Source organism: Hypomesus transpacificus, chromosome 26, assembly GCF_021917145.1.
Source record: "Hypomesus transpacificus isolate Combined female chromosome 26, fHypTra1, whole genome shotgun sequence".
In the NCBI taxonomy this organism is placed as follows: domain Eukaryota; kingdom Metazoa; phylum Chordata; class Actinopteri; order Osmeriformes; family Osmeridae; genus Hypomesus; species Hypomesus transpacificus.
This window is the reverse complement of record NC_061085.1, coordinates 8,188,706-8,202,133: the sequence shown is the minus strand read 5'-3', so window position 1 is coordinate 8,202,133 and position 13,428 is coordinate 8,188,706. Positions and strand designations below refer to the sequence as shown.

Genomic DNA, 13,428 nt, shown 5'->3' with positions numbered 1-13,428 from the left:
GAATAGGATTTATTCAACATGAAAGTTTGCACAGACAAAGGAATTTACTTTGGCAGGAAGTTCCATACAATAAACATATAGGAATCTTAAATTTAGATATATGACTTTATATGATATATATAATATATATAATTTTAAACAATCACTGTTCAATCAAACAGTGATGCCTTTCGAAATGTATGAAACAGACCTAACCGTTAGGGCTGAGTGATATTTGACGTTTCCCACGCAGCATGGCGTAGCCACCAAGGCACACACAATGCTAGCTTTGGTTCAATGTATCAAACCTCCAACTCGATACAGGACTTAATGGTCTAGGAGCTCCAGAAGAAAGACTCAAACTAGCACACTGACAAAGGGATATGTTTAGATGTTTGCAGTGGGCGGTTTAAATTGGATTTGTACTTCACTGGTAGGAGGATTAACGGAGAGAATGGTTGGCTCCAGAACAGCGCAGTAGCACCAGTACAGCCCAGGTTGGGACAGAGGGGCGGTTTATAGAACAGGGTCTCTAAACTGCAGCAAACTGCAGCAAAATGTGACGTGTGTCATGTTCTAGGAGGAACAATCCTCCTCTTTGGTGGGACTAAGTGACTTTAAGTGACTCTTTAGTCACTGGTGGATGGCACAAGGTACCCTATACCAAACCCCCAGAGCAAAGTAAGCTCGATTCTCTCCTTCGGAGCTCTTCTAAAACATGGCTTCAGCTGGGCCATCTGTCCTCGTAGCCTATAGCTACGGCTGCACTGAGTGAGACCAGATACAGAGAGTTGCCTCCTTCGAAAAACTTATCGGGGAGCTGGAGAAGTCGTTCACTAGCGATACTGCGCCGTATTCCTTCTGCCGGAGGACACCGGGAGACAAGTCTCGATGTCAGGCTGCGGCGGGATGAGAGGCCTAGACGGGACCCGCAGACGTTTTCCCGTCAAACGACTCTCCTCGACGGGTAAAAACAAGCGTAGTCGTCTTCGAACGAGCTCTCGTTTGATGGGACCGAACGAAACCCTCCCACAAGAGTCTCTCGAACACCTCTGCATGAGAGACAAGTGTTGGGAACTTTATTCTGTTGTCAGAGAGGATTTTACTTTGATCAGCATCCCTACAGAATACTCACTGAATTATTTATGGCGTGAGAGCACTGCAGTTGAAAGTATTTAATTTCATGTTCCTCCACACAGTTCTTGCCCGCCACTCTCCGGTCCAAGATCTACTCAACCTACTGTATTCTGAGCAACCTGCCAAGAAAATATGTTAGCACAGAAATAAGACAGATTGTGATGAAATATCCTAAAGGATGATGAATAGACTCACTCGGTTCAAGCAGCATCTCACATCGGATCACGCCACACGTCACGTTACAGTCGATAAATAAACATGAATCCTAATTAAGGATGTGGTTTGTCTAATTAAGGATGTGGTTTGTCTCTAAACACTGACCTTTCGTTCGAATTTTCCAAGTGCCCTGTTGCCAGGCTTGCTCAGTCATCCCTTGCTGAAATCAGCTCACATTCCTTTCAGAGCACATCCTTGAGAAATCAACTGGACTAGGTCACCCTGGTCTAGTCAGACTTACAAAAACGGCTCGGTGGTGAATTACTGAGAATCATATCCACCAGTCAGCATGCCGTTTGGGGCACACACTAAAGGCCCTAAATAAACGGACGTTGTAGCCTGGGTATAAGCTTGTAAGAGAGAGTTCTACTAACTCTCTATGAAAAAAGAGAGAAAGGCCACCTTATCTATCTAGAATCTGTCGATCCGCATGCCTTATCTCTGTCATCTGCTCCTTCTCTGGATCAATACGTCTGTCGGGGGCCCATGTTCCAGCACAACAGTTTGTCACTGCTCGTGGCAGATGGAGGCTTTATTTTCCTCGTGCCGTGCTGTCGGCAGGCCCAGGCTCAGAGATGCAATCGTACCCGATATTAAAAACAAGCTTCGCAAAATGCAATTTCGGTTTAAAAACGCCTCCAAACTTCGCCTGAGCCCTGAGCTACAAACTGTGCGGTCTAGACACCACCAGTTCAGTACATCTGCTGTTTGACCAGATCATTCATCAACATTGTACCTAATTAATACAAAAGCGAGCCTCCTGGGAATAAGATTAATAGAGAAACATATATGGAGCACATTTCTGAACGCGGGCATAAATCAAACACAGAGAGAACTCCATCCATCATAAAGCTAAGTGATCTTATGATGGATGCGCTGAAAATCACAGACTCCACCAGTATTATCGTCGAAACTGGCTATACTAGTAAGAGCAAACGTAAATGCAAGAAAAGGGGAGTGTGTTGCAGGGGTGTGACAGTTGCTGTTGTGAAACCCAGTGTGAGTCACTGGTGCACCCTGTGCACAGGTCCTATTGTGAGCACCACAAACCCAACATAGGCCTCAACTTGGATAAGCACAGTTGATTTACAACGGCTCACAAAAAAATATAATTTAAAAACAGCCACTGCAGAATGCAAACCGTGTCCTGGTTGGCACCATGAAATAAGTCTGTATTTAGTTTGCAATTACTGCCGTCTCCCATAACAATAGCTGTGGCAGGTTCAGCAGCAAAGCTGGTGTCTTTGTGATAAGGCTGCAAGGGGAAAATAGGCTGCCAGGGGAACAGGCTTGCTACACTGAGAGGCGTCTGTCAATCACTCCTCTCCCTTCCCCTCTCCCCTTCCCCTCTCCCCTTCCCCTCTCCCTTCCCCTCTCCCTTCCCCTCTCCCTTCCCCTCTCCCTTCCTCTCTCTCTGCCTCTCTCTCTGTCTCTCTCTCTGCCTCTCTCTCTGTCTCTCTCTCTGTCTCTCTCTCTGTCTCTCTCTCTGTCTCTCTCTTTGTCTCTCTCTCTGTCTCTCTCTCTCTCTGTCTCTCTCTGTCTCTGTCTCTGTCTCTCTCTCTCTCTGTCTCTCTCTCTGTCTCTCTCTCTCTCTCTGTCTCTCTGTCTCTCTCTTTCTCTGTCTCTCTGTCTCTCTCTCTGTCTCTCTCTCTGTCTCTCTCTTTGTCTCTCTCTCTCTCTGTCTCTCTCTGTCTCTCTCTCTCTCTGTCTCTCTCTCTGTCTCTCTCTCTGTCTCTCTCTCTGTCTCTCTCTCTGCCTCTCTCTCTGCCTGTCTCTCTGTCTCTCTCTCTGTCTCTCTCTCTGTCTCTCTCTCTGTCTCTCTCTCTGTCTCTCTCTCTGTCTCTCTCTCAATCCATCTTGTGCCAGGGAGATCTACTGCAAAAACAAGAGGATCCACTTCCCCCCTTTCTATTTTTTTGCATGAAAGACAGAGAGAAAAAGGGATGGACTGATCTGTATGCATAACAAACATTTTGAAATCAACACTTGATGTTGATGTAGCTTATGCATGATCAGCTATGAAGAAATGGGGCCCAGGAGGGTTAGTGTTGGTCTATACTCCACAACTACTCTGGTATACTGTCAGATTAATCCTGTTAGGATTTGGAGGGGATTGATTTGAAATATGGGCCATCATAAAATGACAGAAATCATAAGAGATGATGGGATGGCACATCTGGTGCAAAGTCTGGAGAATAACTACCGCTCATCTGGACCCAATGGATAATCCAGTTGGTTCGCTCCCAATGTGGCTTGGAAAAAAAGATTCAGATCCACAAGAATATGGAGACTACAAATCTGCACTTCCCTGGCAGAGGAAAACACAAGCCTACATCCTCACATCCACATGACTGAACTCTGAACTGAGATCGCTCTGCATCTCTGACAGATCTTTGTACTGGTGTCTTTGTAATGTATATAGCGGCATCAAGGCTATCCAACACGTAATATATGTACAACTTTTATGTGGGTAGGGTTGACTAGACATTAAGAGAGTAGCCTAACTCTACCCAATAATTTATATTTCTTCAATACTAAAATGCTTCAACATTCATTATTCAGGGCCCGGGGTACAGTGACAATGTCATTAGCCTCAGTGCTCCTTCATCACTCGAAACTTCAAAAAAAAAACACCCATTTAATCCAATTCAATTAGCTGAAGTCTCATCGAGATTAAAATTCTCATATCATGCAAATGCTCAACAAGAATGCGAGTGAAAGTTGAACTGAGCTCATAAATCATGATGACATCTATTGACTCATATTTTTTAATATACACTAATATATGCCTTCTCGGTGTGGGAGTTTGTCAAAAGCAAATTTAACAGGTTACATTTCTGTATAAAAACATGCTGAAAATTTAACCAATGGAGGATAGGCAAACGTCCGGAAGTAAGACCACAATTGTTTATCAATTGTTTATCAGCAGGTCTGTGTAAATAATCAAATGTAACGGGTCGTTCCATTTAGTCCAGCTAACAGTCACTATAAACACGTCGGAATGTGCCTGAAAATAGCTGAAAATGCCCACACAGCAAATAGACGCATGCAAAACGTTCTCTCTCTGATGCACATTGAAAAACAAAACAAAAAAAACTTACCAAGCTTTGCTCTTGAGTCTTCCAGATTTTGAATTTGGTTCTCAATAAAGAGCATCGCCACTCCAAATGCCAAAACAGCCAAAAGCTGAAACTTGGGCGGCATCATAATCCTTAAAAGCCCCATTAAACAATCAGATGCAAGCGATTCATGCCGCGAATTAAATGTTTTAATTTGTTTTAACAACCGTTCAATTGTTTCTAGCAAGACACATTGATACTATCCCTTCATAAAAGTAACATAACCGTTCTAGTAACAGCACCAGGAAATGTTGTCAGCTAACTAAGCAAGAAATAAAAGCGTCGGCGAGGCTGGACTTAACTAAGCTGTGACCAGCATGCAAATAACTCCAATATAGCTGGAGTGCTATCGTTAGCTAGCCTGCGATAACTGCCTGTCAAATGTAATAGTCAATAATTTAAGAAGACTTGCTTTCCTTGCGTTACAAACCCATTCGGTTTTGTAGCTGTATATCCAACTAGCTAGCTTGTTAAATTATTCGACGTTAGTCCTCCACTTTGACTCGCTGTACTGCCTGGGAAGGGACACAAGATCGGACAAGCACACAAGCCAGCACACACACCGCTATGTTGTTCTGCGTCACGCTGTCGACGCGGCTGCACGTTTTGGATACAGAAGTTGAAAGGGCTCCCTAGCCGGCGTAAAATCGGATTTATCAGTGGCAGTCTGGTTGTTGTTGATCTTTTACTGTTAAAATACAATTTTCTTAATGATGTATGCCTAGCATAAAACGCACGAGGCATTCATAAGTAAGAACGAAAGAAAATAATTTGTAATAGGCCTACTGGGAATAATAAACGTCTAGACATTTGAAAATTGAATTACATTTTAAACTCCGTCCCGTCTGTCGAAAGAACGGGTGCACGCTAAAAACTACAACATATAGTGGTCTTCTTTATGGAAATGTTCAATCAATAATTATTTTACTGCCACCTACTGTAGCGGAGTTTGTTTGGCGCGATTCTGAAGTAGTAGTCTTAGTTGTACCAGAAACACCTGCTGACCTTCTAAAAAGAAAGAGAAACAATGATCACAAATAAAAGGAATGGTGAATATGTTGACAATCTGTGTTTACGATCAAATTCCCAACAATAGGTGGATATTGGTCAGAGAGAACACATATATTACAACAGTGCACAAGCTACTTATTGCTCGGTAAACCTCATTCTTGTAGACACCTCGCTAGTTGAACCGGCCCAACTGACTACAACAACAACATTTGGTTAGGCATAGTAGGCATACCGACTTCCAAACTTGTGTCAAAGGTCCCTCTTCATTCCAGAGACAGGAAGTGGGTTAAAAATATCCTGAGGAGGGCACTACATTTCCAGTCACAAAGGTTTGGCGTAAAGCCTCACAAGCTCACCTGGGAAATTGTCCGTGGTCTATTGTGACAGAGGCCAATCAGCACTGAGCATACAACAACACCCTTTCGAGACAGGAGAAAATACACCTGCTCCACAGGATCAGCTCCACACTTGCAATACTGGAGAGAGGGAGAGAGAGTCAGACAGAGAGAGAGAGGCACACATAAAGGCTTATTTGCAGTGTAATGTACTGAATTATTTTTCCTTGTATACAAGACACTCTGACACGAGTGCCGTCGGACTGGTTCATACTTCCTAGATTTGATTTAATTTTATTATTACGTATTTTAGTAGAATAAATTACACAGCAGAGCCCTGTTGGTTTGACCTGAGCGAGGAATGGCCATCCCCAGGAGAGCTGGACGGCTACGGACTCAACTTCCAAACTGCTACTATGAGGGGTACCTGGAGAAGAGGTCGTTTAAAGACAAGGTATGTCGAGACAAATCTGTCGTCATGTTTTTATTTCATGCTTTTGCAAACATGGATTTGGTTCATTTGTATTATCTGTTGTGAATTCTGAAGAATTGTTGTGTGTGTGTGAAAGGTTTTTATCTTGCTGACTGAGAAGAGCTGTGTGTGTTTGTTTGTGATCTTCTGTGTTGAAGAACGTTCCAGCTGAATGATCTAGACAATGTCTGGAATGAGTCTGGGATCAATTTACAGTTAAACATGGTCAGACAGTTCACTGTATGTCTGTTTAGTCTTCATTGCCTTCAGGTGTATTTGATCTGTTTTTGGCATGAGTTTCTATCACATTACAGCCTGGATTATAGAACGATTTGTCCACTACAATCACATAATAACTTCTGTATTTGTTTTGGTTTTGTTTTGGTTGGATCTAATTTGTTAAATTCTGAACAAAGTGGTTCCAGTTTTGGCTAATGGTTAACAAAGTTTCCAGGCGCACAAACACATGTAGACAAACACAGCAACATGTCTGCATTTTCTGTCTCTCTATCACACACTTACTCTCAAACACACCATTTCAGCGATGACACACAGTGGGGTTTCCATGGGGGAGTAGAGTGGGACATGGTTTCAGGTGAGTGTTTTGTAATGTTGAGTCCAGCATGGACTTTGATTTTCCAAAGGAGTCATGGAATGTCACCCATAGCTCCACAAACTGGTTTGACAGCCTTTTACTGTAAGGAGCCATAAAGATTAAAACTGGTTGGACGAGAGTCAAGTCAGAGATCAGCCCCCATTGCCAGTAATCTTAATGTTATTCTGCAGAAACAAGTGTAATCTCAAACTCACAGTATTTGTTTTGGAAAGTGATGGTTTGTACCAGTTGAACTGATATCACTGGCATGTACTTAAAGTCTAATGGAAGCTTAAAAAGGATCAATAAAGATTGTTGTATGGCAAAGTTGTCTAGAACAACGGTTCTTAAGAGGAAGCTGGTGGTGAAAATCCAATGCAGTCGTGTGCTGAGTTTCTGAGAAAGATGACAATTCACATGACACTATTTCTTATTCCTTCTGGGGGAATAAGGCAGTTTCCCCTACACACATACCAAACCAGTTCTGACTGTCTGGCAGGACACTTGTCAGTGCTCAAACCGGTGATATAACTAGAGTTGGGAACAAAGGCATTTTTTATGATAATTGTTCTTGACCTATTTCACTTGTGTATCTCCTTGCCAATAAATCTGGAATAATCTGTATATTTTTTGTCTGTTTTGCTGACTGTCCAGACATCTCAGAAATTGTGGACTTGTCTATGTGAGAACACTCTATTCTTCTTCAACACCAACAAAGATAATGATGTGAGTTGTGGGAACCATCTCCTCAGGAAATTATGATTCAAATGCATAGCCTAGGTGGACATATTTAGCAACAGCTGTAGCATTAACTCCAGATGTGTGTGTGTGTGTGTGTCCACAGTATGTAGATAAGCTTGCTCTCACCGACTTCATCTCCCTAACGGATGACTGCAATCGGGATAAAAACTTAGGGGCAGCAAGACTCAACCTTCACATGAAGAACGAAAACTTTAAATTAACTGTAAGGAAATACCGCAGGTGTACACAGAGTCTACTTGTCAGTGTGCAAGTATGCAAGTAAGTCGCTCTGGATAAGAGCGTCTGCTAAATGACTAAATGTAAGTCCCACATCCCTAACAGATGTTTTCTGTCTCCAGGCGCCTAGCCTTGAGGCCCGTGAGCTCTGGAAAGGCTACATCTACTCTGTGGTCGAGGTCAGTGACGACGGGTCAAAGCCATTTTTCTTCAGGATTCCTTCTTCAAATCATGTGTTTTTATCTTCTCTCAGATCAGCTCATTTCCCGAGACGTGTTTTTTCCTCTCTGCCCTCAGTTTAGTGGTTGTTGGTCTGACGCCTTCCCCCTCCTGCCCCTTCATGTGTCTCTCCACAGCTGGCTGTGCCCTGCTCTCTCAACCTCCTGCCCGGACAGATTTATCTCCTGAGGGAAACGGTGGAGAGAGAGAGGGAGAGACTCCGCACCGCCTCCTCTCCCCCGTCACAGTCCAACCCCGACCTCTACGTCAGCCTGCTGTCAGAGATGCCCTCGTGAGTTCCCTGTGTCACAAAAGGATTCCTGCTACACAGAAAACCGTTTGATGGACATGTTCATTTAACACCAAGAGGTTTTCTGTGGGGCCAATCTCACGAGAGCAGATCTAAATAAACACTCAACGAGTCAAATGAATTCTCCTGGTGTTAAATGAACAGTTTGCTGTGGAGATTCTGGCCATACAGAACTCCAGCCCAGACCAGCCCTGCACCAACCCACCCCTTAACCACATGTAAACTTAACCTAAACCCAATCACTATGAGCAGCTGACAAAGGTGTGTTAGTGCTGAGAAGCAAACTCATTTTCTGGGGAGTAGTGGGGTCAGATGGCTGAGCGGTTAGGGAGTCGGGCTAGTAATCAGAAGGTTGCCGGTTCGATTCTCGGCCAAAATGACGTTGTGTCCTTTCGGGGGCAAGGCACTTCACTCTACTTGCCTCGGGGGGGAGTTGTCCCTGTATTTACTGTAAGTCACTCTGGATAAGAGCGTCTGCTAAATGACTAGATGTCAATGTATGAGAAGCTGAGCAGGATCAGGGAGTTTGTGTCCTGTGTTGCTGCGGGTCAGGAGCTCCTGGGAAGTCCAGTTCCGCCATCTGACCGTGTCGTCCCATTCCAGGTGTTTCCAGCGCGTGTCTCGCTCCGAGGCGGAGAACATTCTGGAGAAACACAGAGGAAAGGGCAACCTGTTGCTGCGCCCCAACCGTGACGGGGCCTCCTTCGCTGTCACCACCTACCAGGATCTCAACGGGTGGGTTCCCCGCACCCACCCTCGCCATACCCTCCCTCGCCACACCCTCCCTCGCCACACCCTCCCTCACCGCACCCCACCCTCCTTTCTCCGCCCCTCGACCCCACCGAACTAGTCCGTCTTCCACAGCTACCTACATACATCGGTGCCTGCTTTGTCTACTTCACAGATCAGTGAAACAACGTCAGAATGCTTCCAATGTGGCCAGAGATAAGACAACCTTTTGTCTTGCCTCTTCAGAGATTAGGCAATCTTTTGCCTTATCTCTTCATGTTTTCTTCATACCGTTTTTCCTCTTTATAACGCGGCTAGCCAATGCTTCGTAGACCCAAACGCACCTGTTGGAAAACACCCTGACCTTTCTGTTTGAACCACGCTAAACATCTTGACCTCATCCTGTTTGAACCACGCTAAAATCCTCTCTGTTCCCTTAGGCCCGTGTTCAGGCACTACCGCGTCACCAAGAAACACGACGGCCACTTTGCCATCGACATTGACAACCCAGTAAGTGTTCTGAAATGGAATTCTTACAGGGAGGCTTCCGAACAAACAGTTCCAAGAACGTTTGTGCTTTGTTTGTTCTTTCCACGACATAATGGCTCCTGTTCTCATTGTGTAGATTTCAGTTAACTGAACAAGAGATAAAGCCGAGGAGAACATGTTTCTCAGCAATGCACAGCAAGTCTGGGCAATGATAACATCAACAGTACCCAATCTGGAGTATTCCCTTCCTGCTATACTTCTGCTTTTACCCGTCGCTGCCACCGCCTAATGGTTTATTTACCCTCCTTGTGTATTTAGTGGTCAATGTTTCACGAAAAGGGCTACTTTTGAGTTTTCATCTCAGCCATATATAATAAGCATGGCGTCTGATAACAGGAGATATGTAAGGATGCATCCTGTTCCCATAGATCCCTTGTGCCACTTTACATGATGTCGTCAACTGTCTGGTGGACAAGACCAGTGGAGTTCTAACCCCTTTGATTCTGGAGGCACCGTATGAAGGGAGCATCAGTAAGAACGTGCCCTTTCTTTCTGTCTGTATATACATGCCCCTCCTTTCTCTCTCTCTGTCTCTGTCTCTCTCTCTCTCTCTCTCTCTCTCTCTCTCTCTCTCTCTCTCTCTCTCTCTCTCTCTCTCTCTCTCTCTCTCTCTCTCTCTCTCTCTCTCTCTCTCTCTCTCTCCCTCTCTCCCTCTGTTTCGTGTGTGCTGTTAAAAACCGTTCCCGCCCGCTGTTTTCACAGCGTTTGTTCAGTCTAATGAAGAGAACGGAGAGAGAAGTCTCCACTGTGCCTCCAGCAGTCCCATCCCTCCTGCCTTTACCTCCAACTCAGAGACTGAATCTGCGTCTCCCCCTGCCCCTGACTCTCCCCCTGACTCTGCCCCTGCCTCACCCCCGGACTCGACCCTGACACTACCACCTAGACCAGGTAGGCCATCTTACCTGTGGCCCAGTCACCGCAGATTCTGTCAGCAACCCTGAACCCACATACATCTAATCACATGCCCTGGACATGTGTGCTTTGCCACTAATATGTTTACGTTTCCTTCAGTGGTTTAGCCTCAGGCAATCTCTCCTTTTAGTCTAGTCTTTGACTAGAATATTAGACTATATGGAGACTGTATCGTGTATTGTAATTTATTTATTTATTTCATATTTAGGTCCAAGAGATCAAAATTATTATGAAGAAGAAGACGAGTCGGAAACAGGGGAGAGTTTGTACCTGAACAACCCACGTGAGTCTCCCTCCCTCTCCCCCCCCCCCCCCTCCCTCCCTCCCCCCCTCCCCTCCCCCCCCTCCCTCCCTCCCCTCCCCCCCCCCTCCCCCCCTCCCTCAACACCACTGCAGGCATGACCCCGTTCCTCACCCCTCTCTGCTTTGTCTGTGTTGTTGTCAAAACAGACGTGAAGGAGGAGGAGCCAGCACCGCCCTTTCCCCCCCGCTCCCGCCTGCCAAGTGAGTCCCACAGAAGACACCGACAAACACACGCACCGCCACACGCACGGGGTGTCATGTTCCAAACGGAACACGCTTATCGGGAGCAACATTTGGAACGTCTTCATCTCTTTTTCCTGTGATTTCTGTTGCAGTTCTGAAGACACCAGTGCCGGTTCACAGTTCTCTGCCTGGAGACACGAGTAAGCGACGTAAATATATAACTTTACAAACTCCAGAACTGGTGGTTCATCCTCTCTGCTTCTCTCTCTTTGCGTGACACTGGGTCTCCCCTTTTCGGGTAAACGTGTCAGGCAACGGGTGCGTCTTTCCTTAACGGCTGACATCTTTGTTGCAGTCCCGGCGAGGAAAGCTCTGAAGCCGCCAAGCATGCACCCTGGTTCCCGCACTTCCACCCCTCTCTCGAGGCCTACCTTCGCCCCCACTCCCACCCCCAGAACTACCCCATGGCCGTCCCTGTCGGCCCCCACCTCCAGGTCGCACTCCCTCCCAGACATCCCAGAGGCCAGGTTAAGAACCCTCACTGCTGGGAGATTAGGTCCACCCATCCTACCAGGTCAGGTTTATACATTTACATTTACATTACATTTTAGTCATTTAGCAGACGCTCTTATCCAGAGCGACTTACAGTAAGTACAGGGACATTCTCCCCGGGGCAAGTGGGGTGAAGTGTCTTGCCCAAGGACACAACGTCATGTGTACTGGCCGGGAATCGAACTGGCAATCTTCAGATTACTAGCCCGATGCTCTACCCGTTCAGCCACCTGACTCCCTCCTTATAGAAAAAGTGTGGTACTTCCTGTCCATTAGATTTTGGTTCTACGGGACTTTAGCAACCCCTAAGGAATAAAGTGTCTCCCGCACCACCTGAACGCTTCTGTTGTCCTTCCCCAGGCTTGTCTGAGGAGCTGAGAGCCAAGCTGGAGAAGAGACGGGTGGTTGAATAGCGCCCTCTCCTGGTGACTCCTGGATAACAAGATCCACGTCCTTCAGTCCCACTTCTTCCAAGTTCCTGCATCGAAGCCTATCAGGAAGACATAAAGACAGACATGTGACGTCCAGGAAGAAGGGCCAAGAGAGAGCCCGTCCTAATCACTGGCATCTGATTGGATCGTGGGAGTCTCGCAAATCACGACAAAGCTTCGGACGGGGGAAAAAAGAGTCGTCTTCTCCCGGGCGCGCTTCTAGCTCTTTCCTCAGCGCCCATGAGACTTGAAGTCGCTCCAGAACCCCTGCGGGAGCTCAACCTGTCAGCGCTGCCTCTTCAAAGATTAACGCTTTATTGATTTCTCCTCGTCGGCAGCGCTCGTTGGCAACTCAATTACAAATTACCGGACGGTAAATCTGTTTGTAGATGTCACGATTAGCACCTTGTCTGTTTGTTTTTTTGGGGGAACGTTTGCACATTTAAATCCCCCCAAAACTTTTGATTTTATATCATCGAATGAAGTATCAAATATTTGCTTTACATATCAGTGTTGTTTCTTAATATTTTTTCTTATCAAAATGTATAGTTGTACGTGATATATTTTTTGTTGTGACAGGAAAACACAAGACTGCCTTGCAGATTTATTTGCTTCGTGTGACAGATACATACTGTAGTGGAAATAAAAAGAAACCTATTTACATTGTGAGATATTTTACACCACGTGTAAAATAAAGTTAAAAAGTCTGATCAGGAACATTTTAAAGCATTGCAGGTTATATCTATCTATAAGATGCATACAGTACCAGCCACGTGGCAACTTAAAACGCACAGAAGAGCACCCAAGCACTGAATTCAGACACTACTGTATGTGACACGATTAGGGACTAGTGATAACATTGATAAACAAATGCTCTTCTGTGATGTTACCTTTCATTATGGTCTTTCACGACCGTTCCATTTTCTCTAGTCGATTCAGAGAGCAACTAAAGTCTCTTTTCAGGAAAGCAAACCGTTACATTAGGTGAGCAAACACACACACACACACACACGTGGTAGTACATGGTAAACCTACAGACTCCTCGCCCACACTTCCTCTTCCATACTTTGTAACATGAACGTTACAAGCTATAATACTTCTACGACTGATGTGTGTCTGTTGTATTCCTCTCTGGTCCATACAGCTGCTGGTTAGCAATGTCGGTGTCAGTACATTCCTTATGTAACAACTAGTCATTTATGTAAAGACTATCAACTGGTCGTTATGAGGGTTATACAATTCAGTTGGCTTCTTAGAAAGCAATTAGATACAGTAGCTGAGTATTTCCAAACATTCAATCTGTGAAGATGACTACAGTGTTACTCTGTACAATACAGACAAATGAACGTAACCGCTAGACTTGTAACGCAAACAAATAAATAAAACGAGTAACCATCA

The 13,428-nt window shown here is 45.3% G+C and overlaps 2 protein-coding genes across 5 annotated transcripts in view; one reads left to right on the top strand and one right to left on the bottom strand.

Annotated features, from left to right (window-relative positions):
* hs2st1b (heparan sulfate 2-O-sulfotransferase 1b) overlaps positions 1 to 5,495 on the bottom strand; it is a 20,365-nt gene extending 14,870 nt beyond the window's left edge. The window contains exon 1 of the mRNA XM_047049945.1: positions 4,434 to 5,495. Within this exon, the coding sequence (XP_046905901.1) occupies positions 4,434 to 4,557 (124 nt within the window). The 5' untranslated portion in view covers positions 4,558 to 5,495. The remainder of the gene's footprint in view (positions 1 to 4,433) is intronic.
* The window catches only part of LOC124487548 (signal-transducing adaptor protein 1-like), a 20,692-nt gene extending 7,264 nt beyond the window's left edge, over positions 1 to 13,428 (top strand). The window contains exons 2-15 of one of the 4 annotated variants that reach the window (XM_047049942.1): positions 6,111 to 6,251; positions 7,519 to 7,590; positions 7,709 to 7,828; positions 7,965 to 8,021; positions 8,199 to 8,353; positions 8,975 to 9,106; positions 9,541 to 9,610; positions 10,018 to 10,120; positions 10,352 to 10,537; positions 10,770 to 10,844; positions 11,012 to 11,065; positions 11,200 to 11,256; positions 11,403 to 11,621; positions 11,960 to 13,428. In XM_047049942.1, coding sequence (XP_046905898.1) covers positions 6,159 to 6,251; positions 7,519 to 7,590; positions 7,709 to 7,828; positions 7,965 to 8,021; positions 8,199 to 8,353; positions 8,975 to 9,106; positions 9,541 to 9,610; positions 10,018 to 10,120; positions 10,352 to 10,537; positions 10,770 to 10,844; positions 11,012 to 11,065; positions 11,200 to 11,256; positions 11,403 to 11,621; positions 11,960 to 12,012 — 1,446 coding nt within the window. In that variant the 5' untranslated portion in view covers positions 6,111 to 6,158 and the 3' untranslated portion in view covers positions 12,013 to 13,428. Of the gene's footprint in view, positions 1 to 5,813; positions 6,252 to 7,518; positions 7,591 to 7,708; positions 7,885 to 7,964; positions 8,022 to 8,198; positions 8,354 to 8,974; positions 9,107 to 9,540; positions 9,611 to 10,017; positions 10,121 to 10,351; positions 10,538 to 10,769; positions 10,845 to 11,011; positions 11,066 to 11,199; positions 11,257 to 11,402; positions 11,622 to 11,959 lie in introns of those variants that run through there. The other 3 variants (XM_047049941.1, XM_047049943.1, XM_047049944.1) reach the window with 3 other exon arrangements.